Genomic DNA, 16015 nt, shown 5'->3' on the forward strand with positions numbered 1-16015 from the left:
TCAGTCCAGAGCAGGTCTAAACCAGGCCTGGCAGTGGCAAAGCAGGCAGTCTGCTTCATTGTGAACCACTACAGAGCTACATCCCAATCTGGTTTAAGTAGCGTGGTATTATTAAGAGCTCCTTTTCTGCATGAGATAGAAAAAGGAGATCCCAAATGATCTCAATGCAAGCATGCAGTAAAGAACTGGTCCTGCTATCCTAATGAAGCGTTTGCTTTGGCAATTACACTCTTCCCATTCATCTTTTGATGCAGACACTTCAGGTTTTCCCCCATACCCCTGCAAGGCTGGCAGTCGCTGTTTCCCATTTCCTGTTCTTCCCTAGAGATGGTGCAGAGGCTGCGTTGAAACAAAAAGCCCTGAGATCTGGACAGCTTGAAGGAGCGTGAAATTCTGATTAAGTGCTCATATTGGTAATACCCAGGTCTGTCCTTCCCAGGGCTTTGAAGCAGCAGCAGCAGGACCATGCATCATTCCTGTTGGTGGATGTTCATGTTTCTGGTGTGCAAGAGCAATGACTTTGAGGAGGGACCAAAATGCCCCTCTTCAAACAGTGGCTGCGCAAGGAGATGTGAAGTTTCACAGTCTTTTCTAGGATATTTTAGAAAGATCTAAGAGAATATTGTGGCATGGAGCAGGTCCCTAATTTTATCTTCAGAGGAATCCCCAAAGGGCACATTGACTCTGCTGCTGATGGCAACACCATAAGCTCATGGACCAGTTTTCCCTGCAACGTGCCACCCTGCCTGGGCTTTACTGGGCTGGGACTAGACCCAGAGCTAAGCAAACACCTGCAGCCAGGTGACATTGTGTAACATCAGAAGCTGGCAATCATGAGCACTTTGCTGTCAAAAGGTTACAGTTTGCACTGGGCCCAGAAGTGTTTTTCCCTAAGGCAAAGCAAATTGAAATGTGAAGTTCAAAAGCTTCAAATGACTATGAAAGGAAACTGCAGAATAATTTCTGGAAGGGCAGCACTGTCAATGATCATGCAGCCCACCAAGAGCTGGAGCTGAATCCAGAATTGCTTCTTCCAGCTGTGCAGGAATTCATTCCACTGGCAAGCACTGGTCCATGGGAACAAACGATCCCCTAGCTCTGGGCTGAATGGCACCCAGGCTGCAGTGCAGATTGGAGGAACCCTTGTCACTTGTTATTGGCCTCCCAGTGCACTCATCCTTCTGCAAACAAGGGGCAAACAACACAGCTGCACTGCTGTCCTGGGTAAATATACATATAGGTGACTTTGCCAAAGCGGTGCATCTTTTCCTAGTGAAATACATGACCTCTTCTTACCTAAGAAATTGTGATTGAAGACACCTGTGAGCCAGATCTGTGGGAGATTGCAAAGGAGCAAAGCTATGGGATTTGGGCACACTTCTCTTTGTTTCTTTGCCCAGGCCTTTGGTGGGCACAGAACACACCTAGGTAGAAAACCTTTGACTAGACAGGATCTTTTGGATCCATTGTCCCCCAAACAGGTCAATGTATGGCCCTGTTCCAATGACAAGTTGAAAACAGCAGCACAAATGACACAAAGAAACCATGGCCAAAGAGGAAGAGGAGAGGCCCAATGAGGAAAGGATGTGGTGAGACACTGGCACACTGAGTGAGCTGCACTCCCATAATCTCTAGGCTAGCAGGTCCTGGTCTCACATTCTCCTCTTGGTTTATTTAAATGTTATTTATTTTTTACTTTTTTTTCATCATCAAAATAAAATATATACAATTAAAAGTATGTCATCAAATTTTAAAGATACAGTCAAAACACAGTATTTCAATCTACATCTAAAGATCAGAACATATGTACATCTGTAACTATCAAGCCTAACGCATCAATTCTATTATTCAAACACTCTTCACACAGGCAGCAGCTTCTTCCTGAGCTTGGAGGAAAGAGAGCTCTTCTGGACGGGAGGTGAGGACTTTGTGGGTGAGGGAACATCGGAAGTGTCCAGAGAAAACTTCTTGGTAAGACTGTAACCAGTCAGATCTGCAAAATGGAGACACAAAGTTTAACGGAGGCCACCATGCAAACCTAAAGCAGCTGAAGCTCCATATTTCATGGGACAAATTTCCTGGAAATGTCTCAACAGCTGCACAGGGAAACATGCTCCTGCTGGCAGACACTGAGGCAGGCCGGGGCAAACCCTGAGCCACTTGCCCAGAGCTGGCACAGGCACAGCCTGGCCTCTGGGCTGCCCTGGGACAGCAGGGAGCCCAGAGCCCTGTGCTCTCCAGGAATGGCTCAGCTGCACACGCACCCTCCTGCTCCTCTGCCTGCCCCACAGCTCAGCAGCCCTGCAGCTCCAGGGGCACTGGCAGCAGCACAGCTCAGTGCAGGGGCACATGCAGGGCACAGCTGTTCCCTGGCAATGTGCACAGCCTCTCTGGGCTGCCACAAGACCCTTCCTGCCAGCATGGATTGGCCCAGCTCCCCCCTCACCTCTGTGTGAGGCTGAGCCATGATTGCCTTCACCTTGTCCTCCATCTGGAGCTGCTTCAGGCCCCCCATGCCATGACTAGGAAGGGCAATGGAGAGAGCGGGGGCAGATGCACACCCTTCCTTAGGATTTTGTCATTTTTGGCACAGCTCAAAAGGCAAATCCAGAGGTGTCCAACTCAGCGCTTCCTCAGCCTTCTGGAGAACATCTTGCCTTCACCAGCCCAGCATTTTGGAGAGGTTTTCCTGCACATGTGGAGGCTTGCTGGCAGCACATTTCTTCAGCTGGGTGCCCATCACCTTGCAGAGGGCAGAGGCCAGCTTGGTGGCCACGGTGCGGACGTTGGCGCTCCGCACAGGCAGCGCCTTGTTCTCCAGGCAGGACCAGAGCACGGGCAGGGCGTCGCGCTGGGCGACTTCAGGGCTCCTAGCATGAACCCCCTGCACAAGCACTGCCAGGACAGAGACACAGCTCCTTACCCACCAGCCTCACTGCAAACAGGGATCTACCTCTGCTGCTTCTGCTTCTTGCCAGCCTCTCTGGCCAAGAGCAGCAAAATAGCACCCAGAGCCCCTTGATCCAGAAACGGGCAAAGCAGCTGAGCATCCTGGAAACAGAACCACCAACCCCTCAGCACGAATTGCTCCAACCAGAGCCTTGGCCCTGTGGCAGACTTCCTACCTTTCCCAAATTATTTCACAATCTCTGCATGAACAATGAATGAAATGTCCAATTGCCTTTGATTTCCATTAACAAGTTGTCTAAACCCACACGGAAGATTTGGAAATGCAGCATAGAGAGGAAATGGAGAGATTTCTAATAAAAGGGATGATTCCATTTTTGTAACTTTGATGTCAAGTGCCAAATGTCTAATCTGGCTCTTCCCTTTGCTCAGTGGCACACAGCAAAGGGCAGGATTAGAACACACCTCAAAACTCCAGCCCACCAGAGATGGCTGCTGCCTGGCAGCTGGATGAGAAACATCAGTGACCAGCTGGTGTCTGCTTTTGGGGCTTCCAGTAAAGAGCTGTTTCAAACCTCAAGGCATCTTAGAGAATTACCCAGACCCCATTGCTGTGGCATTTGGGCATCTCCACATTTTAATGCCACTTCCCCTCTCAATGTTAATGGCATTTTTTCTTATAATGTCCACTTGAAAAGGGGCATAGAGAAAGAAAAATGCTACACAGGGGACTGAAATGTAACCAAAACACGAGTGTTTTCTCACATTGCCTCTGAAATCTCTCTGCCCATTTTCTGAACTGAACTGTATCAAACACAGACAAAAAGTTACTACCAACAGGCTTCTTGCATGGCAGATTTGGCTGCGAGATCAAAACCTGAAATGCTCTGGAGACCATTCTTATTTTCTGATCAGACAAAATGTTATCTAGCAGCCATATAATATTCTGTGGTGGAAGAGACTTCATTTTCTCTATGCTGTTAATCCATCAGCAGTCATCAACATTGAAAGAGCTCCTGCAAGTACCCAAAACCAATTCTGCTAAGCAGGAAAGGGTTATGGTACCCATTTTAAAATGGGAATTCATTAGAGTTTAAATGCAATTAAAGACATCAGTGACTACTGAATGTGAGGAAGAGCTGTGTGTTCCTACTAAATCTCAGAGAGAACATCTGCTCTTTCTAAAGTAGTCCTAATTTATGGTTAATTCCTTTATTTGAAAAAGAGATCAAAAGAACTGCTAAACTAAATTCCCTATTGCTGGAGATCTGCTTTATTCAAATGCTCTTTAAAGGGCCTTTGACCTTCCCAATTGCTGAACATGCCCTTCTGAGATTCCTAATGAAGACACAAAGTGTATGAAACCTTGCATTCAAAGATGTTGGCATAATTAGCAGTGGATTTAGCCCCAGTTAAAGCAAGGCTATCAATCATTTTCTCTACGATATATTGAGATTATCCTTTTTCCATTCCTTGGCTCTTGCTGACATAGCAAGCTCCTCTGAGGAATCAATTATCAGCTGCATTTGCAGCATTTTGGACAGCGCTGACACAGGCAGACACTGTTTGCACACCCTGAAAGGCTCAGTCCAAGGCCACTCTGACAGCACAGGCAGGGAGCCTCAGCACTCTGCTTCTGTCCCTGCGCCCCAGAGGCTGCCTTGCACTAAACCTGTGCCTCTGATACCTCTGTTCAGTTCTGGCCTAAGCTGTGACCCCCCAGGCTCTGCATGGTTCAGCCTCAAAACTTTCCAAGAGAAAAACAAGAATTCTGTGAGGACAAAACAAACTGATGCCCTGAAACAGCATTTGCCACCATTTCCCCTCAAAGATCACAGATGTCCCTGAGCTTCCCAGAGAGGAGCCAGCTGGGGCATTTTTAGCCCTCCCTTTGCTGGAGGTGGTTCTGAGATGCCCCAGTGAGAGCTCAGCCCCAGGCCGAGCGCTGCCCCCATCTCAGATGCTGCCCAGCTCTGCAGCAGCCAGGGAAAACCTGCCAAACCCACCTGCCTTGGCTTTGGGGCAGCAGGGACACGCTCAGCACCTCCTGGTTTGGAGGAGCTGCTCTGCTGTCTGCTCACAGGCATTCCCTGTAAATACTCCCTGGGAAGAGCTCTTGGCTCAGAAGGGGAGGCCATACCTATGATACGCTCGGTGACATCCAGCAGGGCTTGGCCACTCAGGTGATTCCATTGGTGGCTGGACTCTTTCAGCAGTGACACTTTTATCTACAAGGGAAACACATGTTTCTGCTCACTTTGCTCAGGTCATAGGAGAAAGGGCAGGGCCAACCCCATTTTATAAAATCAAGCACATTTCTGCAGATGTTTGAATCCTATTCTTCTTTCCTTCCAGCATACTTGGCAGGGTTTTAAATTCCAAAAGAAAAGCTCTCCTTTCACATTTGTAAATCCAAACTTGTCTGCTGTAGCAGGAGCTGTGTTAAAACATTTCACATCAGGGACCTCAAGAGTTCAGTCACATGGAAGCAGTGGAAAGGTTTTGCATCCCAGAGCAAAAAGGAAGAGCCCCATACTTGGGTCACAGAAAGGCACTGAGTCAGGCAGTTCCTGAGTTCACAGGGCAGCTGGGGAGGAGAAAGTGGAAACTCCTCTTGAAGATCTGCCTCTTCAACACTCCTTTGTTCAGGCATATTCCACCAGTACGGAATTTTCAGAGCTGACATAAATCTGTGTGGCACAGGAATTTAGAGCAGCCCTTGCCTATGCAGTTAATTGCTGTGGCCATCTTGCCTCATGCAAAACAACATGTGGAAGAAGGCATCCTTGACAGCTGGGTTTATACCTCTTTGTTCTAAAGAAATGAACTTGGTGAATCACAAGTTCCCCTTTGAAAATAGAAGAAAAGAAGAAAAGTGGAAAATAGGCAGCTAATGCCTCTAATGTAGAGCCTCCCAGGTGGCTGCTCTGCAGAAGCTCTGATGGGTCAGTGTCCCTTCATGCACACAGCAAAGCTGTTCATTTGGGAAGTCAGACGGGGCCTAAGCAAACTCCAACCCCCTTTGCCTCTGAACTGTAGCAGAGCTGTAGTCCAGGACTTGCTCTTCAGACAAGCAGCACCGAGCCAAGGGCTCCTGGGACTGTTGGGAAATGCCGATCCCATTCCAGCCTGTTGGGGATGGTGCATAAGGACTGCACCTGCACAGCCTCTGGTGGGTGTCAGCTGCAGTGTTCCACAGACAAGAGCAGCTGTCAAGGCACTCAGTGCTCTCTTGCGCAGGAGAGACAGAGACGAAGCTGAGGAGAGTCCCTGCCAGGGCTCAGCCTTACCCAAATGAGCAATGGATTCTTCCAGTGCTTTCACAGCTGCCCCACGAACCCTGGGATCCTTTGAGTTCAGGTTCTTTGTTATTCCTTCCACCAAACCAACGATCACCGGGTTCAGGGCATCTTTCAGGGCTCCTGTGATTTCAGCCAGCACATCCAGCGCCCTCTGCTTCACTTTCTTGTGGCTGTCAGATATTCTCAGGACAAAATAGTCAAAAATCTGTGAAGAGAACAAGCAACGTGAAAGCTGGATTCAAATGTCCTTGTTTGAAGAGTGGCTGTAGCAGTCAACAATGTCAAAGATGAAAGTGATCCTTTCTGTCAGGTCAGCACTCGCTTGCACAATTTCTCTGTTTTCCTGTGGGCAACTCACTGGAATGGTGGCACAACCTCATGCTGGTTGAAAGATTTTCTTCTGTCTTTAAGAGGTTTGGCTGGGGACAGAATAGTTCCTATGGTATTTCTCTCCATCTATAAATCATTAAATTAATTCTATTTATTAATGCTAAAGAGTACCTTTGCTTTGAATGGAAGCAGATGTTTACAATGCCTGGTTTTCTATACAGTTGCCTCAAGTACTGAGGGCAGTTATGATTTTGCCAAAACCATGGCTGGAGGAGATCTAAGTTTTCTTTTGTTTGTCTCAGAGGGAGTGTCTGGAGAAGTGCAGGGCTATGATCAACTCTTCCAGGATCCGGACCATTTCTCTAAGTAACAAGTGGACTTCTGAAATGTCATGTGCTGTACAGCTCTCATTAGAGCAGGTTGAGTCCCTTGAACGCCTCATTATCAGGCACCTTTTCCTGGAAAAAGGGAAAAAGCAGCTACTGGGAGGAGAAGGCAGAGATGAGTCCTTAGCTGTTTTCCTCCTTTTCCAAAGAGAAAAACAGACCCCCAAGAAGGGAGAGCACTGTCTTTACCAAGAGGAATAGGAACAAGGATGGAAATGAGTAGCCAGAGCTGTGCCTGTGTAAGACAAGATGGAGTATATAGAAGTGTTCTTAAAAAAAGCAACTGGGTTTAAACCAACCCAGCCTGATACTTCTCTTCCCTATGCAAACCCATTTTTGGTCTAGAGAACAATTGCCACGCTTTCAGGGGCTGGATTCCCTTCACTTCACCCAGCTGGGAGTAGGAGAGAGCAGCAGTTACACCAGCAGAAAATTCTGCCATCATCTGATGAACAGCATCAATAGGCACCCGCCAGACAAATACAGCTGGACTGAAACAACTTGCCCTGAAGCCTGGACCTGAATTAAATTTTTTCTGGGTAAGAGGGACCAGAGTGTCCCAGACAGCCAGGACAGAGTGCCAAGACACACTGAATTAACTTTGCTGCTACAGGCTTAGGAAAGGAGCTAAAGGAAAGGAGCAGTGGAGATACCCTACATACTTGGGCAATGTTAGTGGAGATGAGCTGGGGGCTGGTTTTACACAGGTCTAGGAGGAGTTCCACTCCTTCCATCCTTGTCTGAAACCCCTTGGCTTCCAGGAGATGGTAAAACTTCTGGAGCAGCTCCGTTTCTTCCACAGCTGGAGGTGACGTGACCTGGGCTTTTGCACAGTGTAGGAGGTGTCCATCAGAGGGAGATTTCACCCTGGAAAATAAAACCAAATGAGGACCTGGTGGTGATAATTATCGTAGCATGGCATCCCCATCAAGGAAATAATTAGCATTGACTCCATGATTCCAGAAGGCTGATCAATCACTTTATTATACTATGCTATGCTATGCTATGCTGTGCTGAAACTCATTGCCCTCAGAGACAGTCTGATACAGACAGACCAGATTGGTCAATTGAATCCAAACACCATCACCAGTGGCCAATTAAGAAATTACCCTTTGGTAAACAAATCTCCATATCACATTCCACATGTTCACAACAATGGGTGCAGCAAGTGAAGATAAGAATTGTTTCTCACTCTTTTCTCTGATCTTCTAAAATCCTTCCCCAGGACAATGCCTGGCAAAGTTGTGCCTGCTGCTCTCTATGGAGAGAGCTGCAGCCACAGACAATACCTTCAAATAATTGTGAGCAAAACATCTTGAGCAGCTTTCCTAATCCTGTGATTTCAAGCTGGAAAATCATGAGGCTCTGAAGAACAATGTGGACTTCATGTTAATCGTTATGGCAGACAATCTGCAAGTGACATTCTCCCCAGTGCTCACTCAGGAAAACCAAGGATGAGGTGCCTCTGATCTATCTTCAGATGGCTGCCAGGGCACACAGGTCACATTGCTTTGTGGAGAAAGAGAGACACTACTGCCAAGTTTAAATGCCTCCTCATATGGGATGTGTGTTTCTTAGAATAAGGGAACTCATCACTCTGGAGAAGTGTCTCTACAACCAGGCATGACAATCTGGAAAAGTAGCTCAGATGCATCTGAACAGATAAACAGGGCCATATTTGAAGGATTCAGAAAATCAGTAACAGAGATAAAAACAAAAGCCAGACATCCCAGAACTACGCTCACATTTCATTTGCTTCCCTGGAGACCAGATGCACAGCTTCACAACCCCACTGGGAACAATTCTCCTGATCAACCTGCCTCTTCCATGAGCACAGGAAGATGGTAGCTATGCTACTGAGGCATGTGGTCACTTTCCTGCCACTGCTGAGCAGGACAGAGCTAAAAAAATCCCCTCTGCTGTCAGAGGAGAACAGGTACAAGCAGCTCTGCAACTGCCATGAAGAGACAGCAAGGAGCAAATTCCTGTCTTAAATGCTGATTGCAGCACAGGGGGAAATAAACCAAACATGCTGTCCATCAAGCAAATTACATGAAGGACAGGAATATCAAGGCAAAAAGTACACATTGAGACACCTGTTGACTGAAGTTGTTCAGGAATTGCCTTGCTACTTACTACTCAAACTTGGTACTGTTTGAGGGAAAGAAAACCATGATTCAGCCAGGCCAAACCTCACAGATGAGAACTGCATCTTTATGGAATGGCATCTTGCTTCCAGACTGAGATTTCTCATCAAAACATCCATCTGAAAACGACTCCACTCAGATTAAAAAAAAGCCCTATTTTATAGGAACCTGAGTAAATATATGTATGGCAGTAAAAGATCTCTGTATTGTATAAGTGACCCTGCCCTGATTCTAGTTATTGTAAATGGGCTGCAGCTGTGATGCCCTTAATTGGGCAGCAGCTGTAGCCCGTGGAGGTAGCTGGGATAAAAGGGGGTGAGGCATTCAGGGAGGGCTGCAGAGGAGCCCTGGCTGAGGAGCAACAACAACACTGCTGTGAGAAAACCCCCCAGAAGGTATGAGACTCTGGAAATATGATACACAGCAATATGATTACAACACTGTTTGAATTTACTTGTCCCAAGTCAGGCAGCAGAAACTTGGCCCTCTCCCAGCCTCCACAACACTGCCCTTGCCACTGCACTGGATCGTCTGAGCTGCAGCCAATGGGTGTCTTTTTGTCTCTCCATTTTTGTGGAAACCCCTCCAGAGAAGTTGTGTTCAACACAATGCACAAGTAGACATTTTTTATCCTAGAGCATTTGTAGAGAAAGGAAACAATCTGTGGCATTGGTCATCTCTGCCAGAAAGTTTTTCCTGAGGAAGAGACATGTAAAGCTTGCCATGTGCTTTGTCACATCTGACAAAAGTGCTCAGTACCATTTGCTAGCAGACAATGTGGCCTGGGGCTGCTCTGAGCCATCGTTCCTCTCCTTCACCGGCTCCTTGACAGATGGGCCTTCAGCCTTCTGGTGTTCCATCCCCTACAAAGACACAGAGAAACCCCATCAATCCTTAGAATATAAAACAGGAAATTCCCTGTTGAAAACACAAGTTAGAACCAGGATCACTGCTACCAAGGCTTAGGAAAACATTTCCTAACTTACAGATGGAAACAGACCAGAGATTCAGTGATGCAAAGTCTTTGTTTTCCATAGCCCAAGGCAGGTTATGGGTGCTGCCAGACTGAGCAGCAGTCTAAAATCCCAAATTTCTTAGTCTTGAGCATAAATGGGAATAATGCAAATAGGTAGGCAACAAGTGTTTGTAAAGGAATCAACGGAAAAAATTGGACTCTTTTGGGGGTTGGCCCATTGTGTTGGAAGTTGATTTGGTTCAACACTCACTCTCCTTGCTCCTGCGCAAAGGCAGGCTCCCTTCTGTAATGTCGATAACAAAATATAAAATCCTGCCCCAAACAAACAAAGGATTTTTCGCTCGATGCTGCTGAATTCACCAAGCTTCTTCCAGCCCCACAGGGCTGGACAGCAGGGCAGTATTCCCAAAAGACAGACAGTCAGTCATTGTAGTAACTAGGATTGACTTGGACATCTTTTGTAAATTTGGGAATTTTCTTGGCACTACTACTTCCAGTGTCCTTTGCAAAGACTCTTGTATCTTCAGAAGCACAATTCTCACTTAATTGCTTACAGGGGGCAGAGTAGGGAGAGCATGGTGGGGGCTTACACTTAAATGTAAATCCATTTTCTCCTCTTTCCCTTTCCTCTTTGTGACCAATATTGAAAATATTCAAAACCCCACTTTTCCCTAATAATATCAGTTCCTTTGTGGTCTGCAGATGAACAGGCTGAGGATTAACAGCTCATTCCCTGGAGCAAAATGATTCAGCAGAACAGGAATGAGCTAAAGACAGATTTGGTATCGTTGATTTCATACTAGCAGAGGCAATACTTGCACAAAGGAAACATTTCTCCTGCCAAGCACTTCCTTTCTTCTGAGTTCTTTTCAGAATATCTTCCAGGTCACGGGGGGAAAAGAGATTGTTCCAAAAGCATTTTAAATTGTTGATGATTGAGCAACATCTTCACCATCTCCTGTCCATAATGCCTAAGGAAGGAAGGCAGGAAGGAAGGAAACAAAAGAAAAGTGAACAAACAAAGGAAGAGTGTTAACAGAAGAGGCTGATCCCTTAAACTCATCAGGTGCAATCCCTGCACGAGAAGGCATTACCTACTCAGCAAAGAGGGAGATTTACCTCACTTGACACTGCACAGTGCTGTCAGCTGAACACAAGAGGCAAAAGGAGAATATGGGGCAACAGAAAAATAGCATTTCACTCTGAAACTGGGGGTGTGCTTCTGTGGCATCAAAGGATCCCAGGGAACAAGCAAAACACATCTGCTTTGTTGTCAGAGACTATTAGCAGTGTCTTGCTGCCATTGCACAGTAATTTGCCTTTCTTTAACTGGCAGGGAAGCCAGGACAAAACACCTCATGCATCCTCTTGATTATTCTATACTATGGGTATGCACAGGGACAGCTAGTTGTTCTGGTGTTCTTGGCAGCTATTCATGGGAATTGAATCACCAAAGGAAGGGGATTTTGGTGGTTTGGGTTGATTTTGCCACTAGGAAACCTCTGTTTTCTTCAAGAAGAAATGTGGAGTTCACTGAGCCGCAGATAACAGCATTGTAGAAATCTGCAGAACAGGTTTAGAAAGACTGAATATGTTGGTTAAAGACCCCTGAAATATTTCTAGGATAGTCTAAAGCTAATGAGAAATGGATGTTTGGGATCCTTCAGTGATGAGCATTAGCCAACACTTGGGCTTTGTGTTGTGCACCTGAGGCTAAACAAAACTGTTGGACTGGCTGATCTGAGATCTTTTGATCTCAGTAAAGAATCCTTCAAGCCACAGGAAAAAGGTGGCTATGCTCCTTTTTGCTGGCCAACCTCAGGTTTCCCAGTACAGCCATTTGCCCAGGCAGCCCAGAGCAGTGGTCACAGTGCCAAGGCTGACAGAGCTCAAGAAGAGTTTGGACAATGCTCTCAAGCACATGGAGTGACTCTTGGAGTCACTGCCCATGGCCAGGAGATGGACTCGATGACCCTGATGGGCCCCTTCCAACTCAGCATATTCCATGATTCTATGACCTTTATTCACACGATGAGGTAACTTCATATTCCCTTTAGTTTCCACTCTTGTATGGTTTCACCTTTACAGCCAGACACAAAGCGGTTTTCCGTTTTGGGAGGTGAAATGAAGATCATTACCTTGTGTCCTTGTGGCAGTCCTGAGCAAACTTCCCTGCCACGTGTGGCAGCCTCTCAGCCCTGGCTGTGCCTGTGAGCTGGGTGACTCCAATTCTCTCCATCAGGGACAGGAGCATTTGGGCCGCACACTCGCGCACCGGGGCGGGGCGGCTGCTGGGGAGGAGAGAGCAAACCCTGGGCACAGGGACAAGGAGCAGCAGCAGCGCCGGCCTTGGCCAGAGCTGCTCCCTGCCCTTGCTGGGGGAAGGAGCCTGGGCTCTCCCTGCACCTTCAGGCACCTGCACAAGGTTCTGGCCTCAGGGAAACACAAAGGTAGCATTGTACACAAGGCCTGCCTGCACGGAAGAGGGAGAATTCAGTCTCCCTGCACTGTCTGATACTCAATTTCTTTCACGGTATTTACTCTGAGAAAGATTAATAAAATAGATGACACATGAATAATTTAGAAATTAAGAACAATTGATGCTGACCCATCAGAGGTCACTCACTACACAGAGCTGCAGCCGGACTGAGGCTCTTTCCAGCCATTTATCCCCAAATCTGCAGAACTTTGGAAAACAACAAATGCAGGGAAAACACGTTGTGGGCCGTGAAGTTGCAGAATATCTAGCAATGCAGCCTGTTTCTTCTGTGAGGCTTGGCAATGGATCCATCTGAATGTTTTACCCTGTTGCAAAGCTGAGGAAAGGGTGGCAGGCAGTTTAGCCAGGCTGTCCTGCTCTAGAGAGCGTCTCTTGGGAACTAGCAGGCCCAGCACCAACATTTAAGGCAGCATTTGCTCCAACTGTCCCATGGCAGTCAGCCTGTGAAGGTGCCTGTAAAGTGATTCATCATCTCAAGGCTAACATGAAACATCAGTTTGAATAGAAAGTAGAGCTCTAAGGCCAGGACAGTCATACAAGAGTCCTTTGGCAGGAGCTGCACCTGCAGTGCAGGCTGTGCCACACCCAGCAGATTGTCCCCCATGTGCTCCACGCCCCAGCAAGGACCCTCTTCATTTCTCAAGTTAATGGCATCATGAGGAGACATGGTTTTCCCAGGGCCTCTGTGGTTAGCGCTGTGAAATACCAAACACTGCTCACAGCTGCAATTGCAATTGTCCCTCTTCCCACAAAAGCACAAGGCTCTATCCTTGGCCTTTGCAGGCACTTTCCCTTCCCCACTGATCATCACATCTAGGAAAATCTGACAGATTGGGAGAACTCCAGGGAGCAGCAGGAAGCTGAGTCAGAGGAGCTTTAGTTTGGACATCAGGAAAAAGGGTTTTTCACCCAGAGGGTGGCTGGGCACTGGAACAGGCTCCCCAGGGCAGTGGTCACAGCACCAAGCCTGACAGGGTTGAAGGAGCATTTGGACAACAATCTCAGGCACTTGGTGTGACCCTTGGGCTGTTCTGGGCAAGGCCAGGAGCTGGACTTGATGGTCCTGATGGGCCCATCCAATTCCCCATATTCTACATTTCTGTGATTCTGAGAACCAATAGGCTGCAGGAGGGCAGAAATAGGTGACAAGAAGAAAGAAGTGAGGTTGGTTGGAGAATCAAGTCACTGAGTCCACAGAAGATGCAGGATACAGGACCCTTCCCTCCCACCATTCCCATTCTCTGTCTCATCCCTTCTCCTTCACACACACACAAAGGTGAAGAATATCACTAAAGAAGAAGAACCTACTTGACTCCCATGTCCATGAGAGCAGTCATTGCTCGTGCAGGAGTCGCATTCTCCACCATGATCCCCAGGCTCTGACTGGCTGCTTTCTGAACAAATTCTGGGGAGCTGGACACCATCTGGAGAGGGACCCGAGCAACCTCATCCACCTCAGAGTCCATGTCCTTCTTCAAGGTCACAGAGAGCTCTCCCAGAGTGACAATGGCAGAGCAGGACACCTTGGAACGGAGGTTGGTCACCTGGGTAAGTCAAGAGGGGAAACATAGGAATCACCTTGGAAAGAAAATCAGTTGCCTTCAACAGAAGTCCCAATAAATGACAACACATCCCACTGGGTCCAGAGGAACACACAAGTACAGGAAGAGCAGGAGAGCACAAGCACAGAAAGGCACTTACTCTGGCACCAATTTCTGGCCTCAGACCTGCTCACTGCAGGCCAGAAATAAAAATTTCATTAAGTGTTCGACTTAACCCTTCTAAAATGTCCACAGCTTTGATTTTAGGCCCTTTTACTAGAAAATTAAAACAAGAGCTGCTTTCAAATCATAAAGGCACAAGTCATAAAGATAAATGAGTCAGATGCTCCTGTTCAAAAAAGCAACACCAGCAGTTGAAGCACTCAGCCAGGAAACAGAAAACACAGGCTCAGGTCTACAGAATAATTTGCAGTGTTGAATTACAGCTTGGGCAGAGATTGGGACTCTGGCAAATAACGTCATTAGTGTCTCAGTTTCTGCATTTGCACATTGCATTGTAAAGGCACCACACTCAAAGATGAGTGTCAGATACCCGACCTGCCAGTAAATACAGCTGCATGTGCCCACAGATCCTACAGACAGCTGACAGACATTGGAAATCTCAGGTCTAAAACCAGAAATGACGGCAGACCCTGAGCACACATGGAGATGAGCAAGCACATACCTACTGTACACACTGTGTATGAAGTATGGGGGACAATTCCGAACAATGTTCTCACCTTGCTGGTAACTGCCAAGCAAACCTCACCAAGTCTACAAAGCAGGACCTCTGAATGGGACCCAGCCAGGTGTTGGATGGTGAAGAGTCCCTTCTCCTTCAGCTCCCTGGAAGGCAGAAGATTGATTTTTCTCTCCACCAAGGCAGCACCCTCTGAAATGACCAGGCTGGCAGCTCAGTGAACAATGGGAGGTGCTTTTCAAGGAGTGCTTAATGAAATCGTGGAACGCGTTGCCCCAGGATGCTGTGGCTGTCAAAAGCATTCATAAACCCAAGAGGCAAAGAGAGGGGTTTCAGAGTGGCCTTTTGAGAAGACAGCCTTTCTGAAATCTCTGGCACATGAGGCCCCTCTGTCACTGCTTCCTAGGAGCTGTGAGACCGGGCCATGCTGCTGTTTGTTGTCACCTCCCTGTACCTGTCCCTGAGGCACAGTGCCACCGGGCTGTTATTGGGGCATTTTCCTTCTTTGCCAGCCCCAGCAGGCATTCAGCAGGGAGAGTCTGCACTGCCACTCTGGAGCTGAGTTTCCACTCTATGATCTCGGCCTCTCTGTCACCTCCTCCACTCCCCCTCACACATTCCCCAAAAAAGCAGCAGGATGTCTGCTGGGACCCCCTCAGCCTGCAGGAAGGCCAAGTGGGTCCTGGCCTCTCCTGACTCACAGCACAGCTTTCTTTCATCCCAGCATGGAAATATAAAAACTGTACTATCACATCACACAGAGGGCCAGGAGCTTTTTATTTTGGCTGCAAGTGTCCACAGGGCATTGGGGAAGAGGAGAAAAGGAGTGTTTTGCAGCAAGCAACCCGGCTACTCAGGCAGGATGGTAGGGAAAGTGTCTGGAAGCTGCTTTTTTGGACTTCGGTTGTTCTGCTGCAGCTTCTGACAGAGCTGATGGGCAGATCCCAGAGCTGTGGAGAGTTCCTGGGAAATTTGTCCTTGGATATGTCTACGAATGCTCTCCCAGCTATGAACTGCCATCTGTGTCCTGTCCATATGTTACTGCCTTGACTGTTGAGTGTCTGAGGTGCCTCTTGAGGCTGCTATGGACCTCCTTCACCAAGGAATGGGTTGTGACACCACATCCCTTTCTGCTTCTGTTTGGGCACTGACAGAGCCTGGAGCACTCTGGCTCGAGCTTGGGCTCTGGCCAAGCAAGATTGCAAATGAGAGCAGCTCATGGTCCT

At 47.6% G+C, this 16015-nt stretch overlaps 1 protein-coding gene across 1 annotated transcript in view; it reads right to left on the reverse strand.

The window, feature by feature from the left end:
• Window positions 1-6949: 6949 nt before the first annotated feature.
• The window catches only part of LOC128946038 (olfactory receptor 14J1-like), a gene marked incomplete at its 5' end in the record, with an annotated part of 70804 nt that continues 61738 nt past the window's right edge, over window positions 6950-16015 (reverse strand). The window contains one exon of the mRNA XM_054289975.1: window positions 6950-6997. Coding sequence (XP_054145950.1) covers window positions 6950-6997 — 48 coding nt within the window. The remainder of the gene's footprint in view (window positions 6998-16015) is intronic.

This window comes from Melozone crissalis, unplaced genomic scaffold, assembly GCF_028551555.1.
Source record: "Melozone crissalis strain CALT ecotype California unplaced genomic scaffold, PUWL_Pcris_2 ptg000073l_1, whole genome shotgun sequence".
Classification (NCBI taxonomy): domain Eukaryota; kingdom Metazoa; phylum Chordata; class Aves; order Passeriformes; family Passerellidae; genus Melozone; species Melozone crissalis.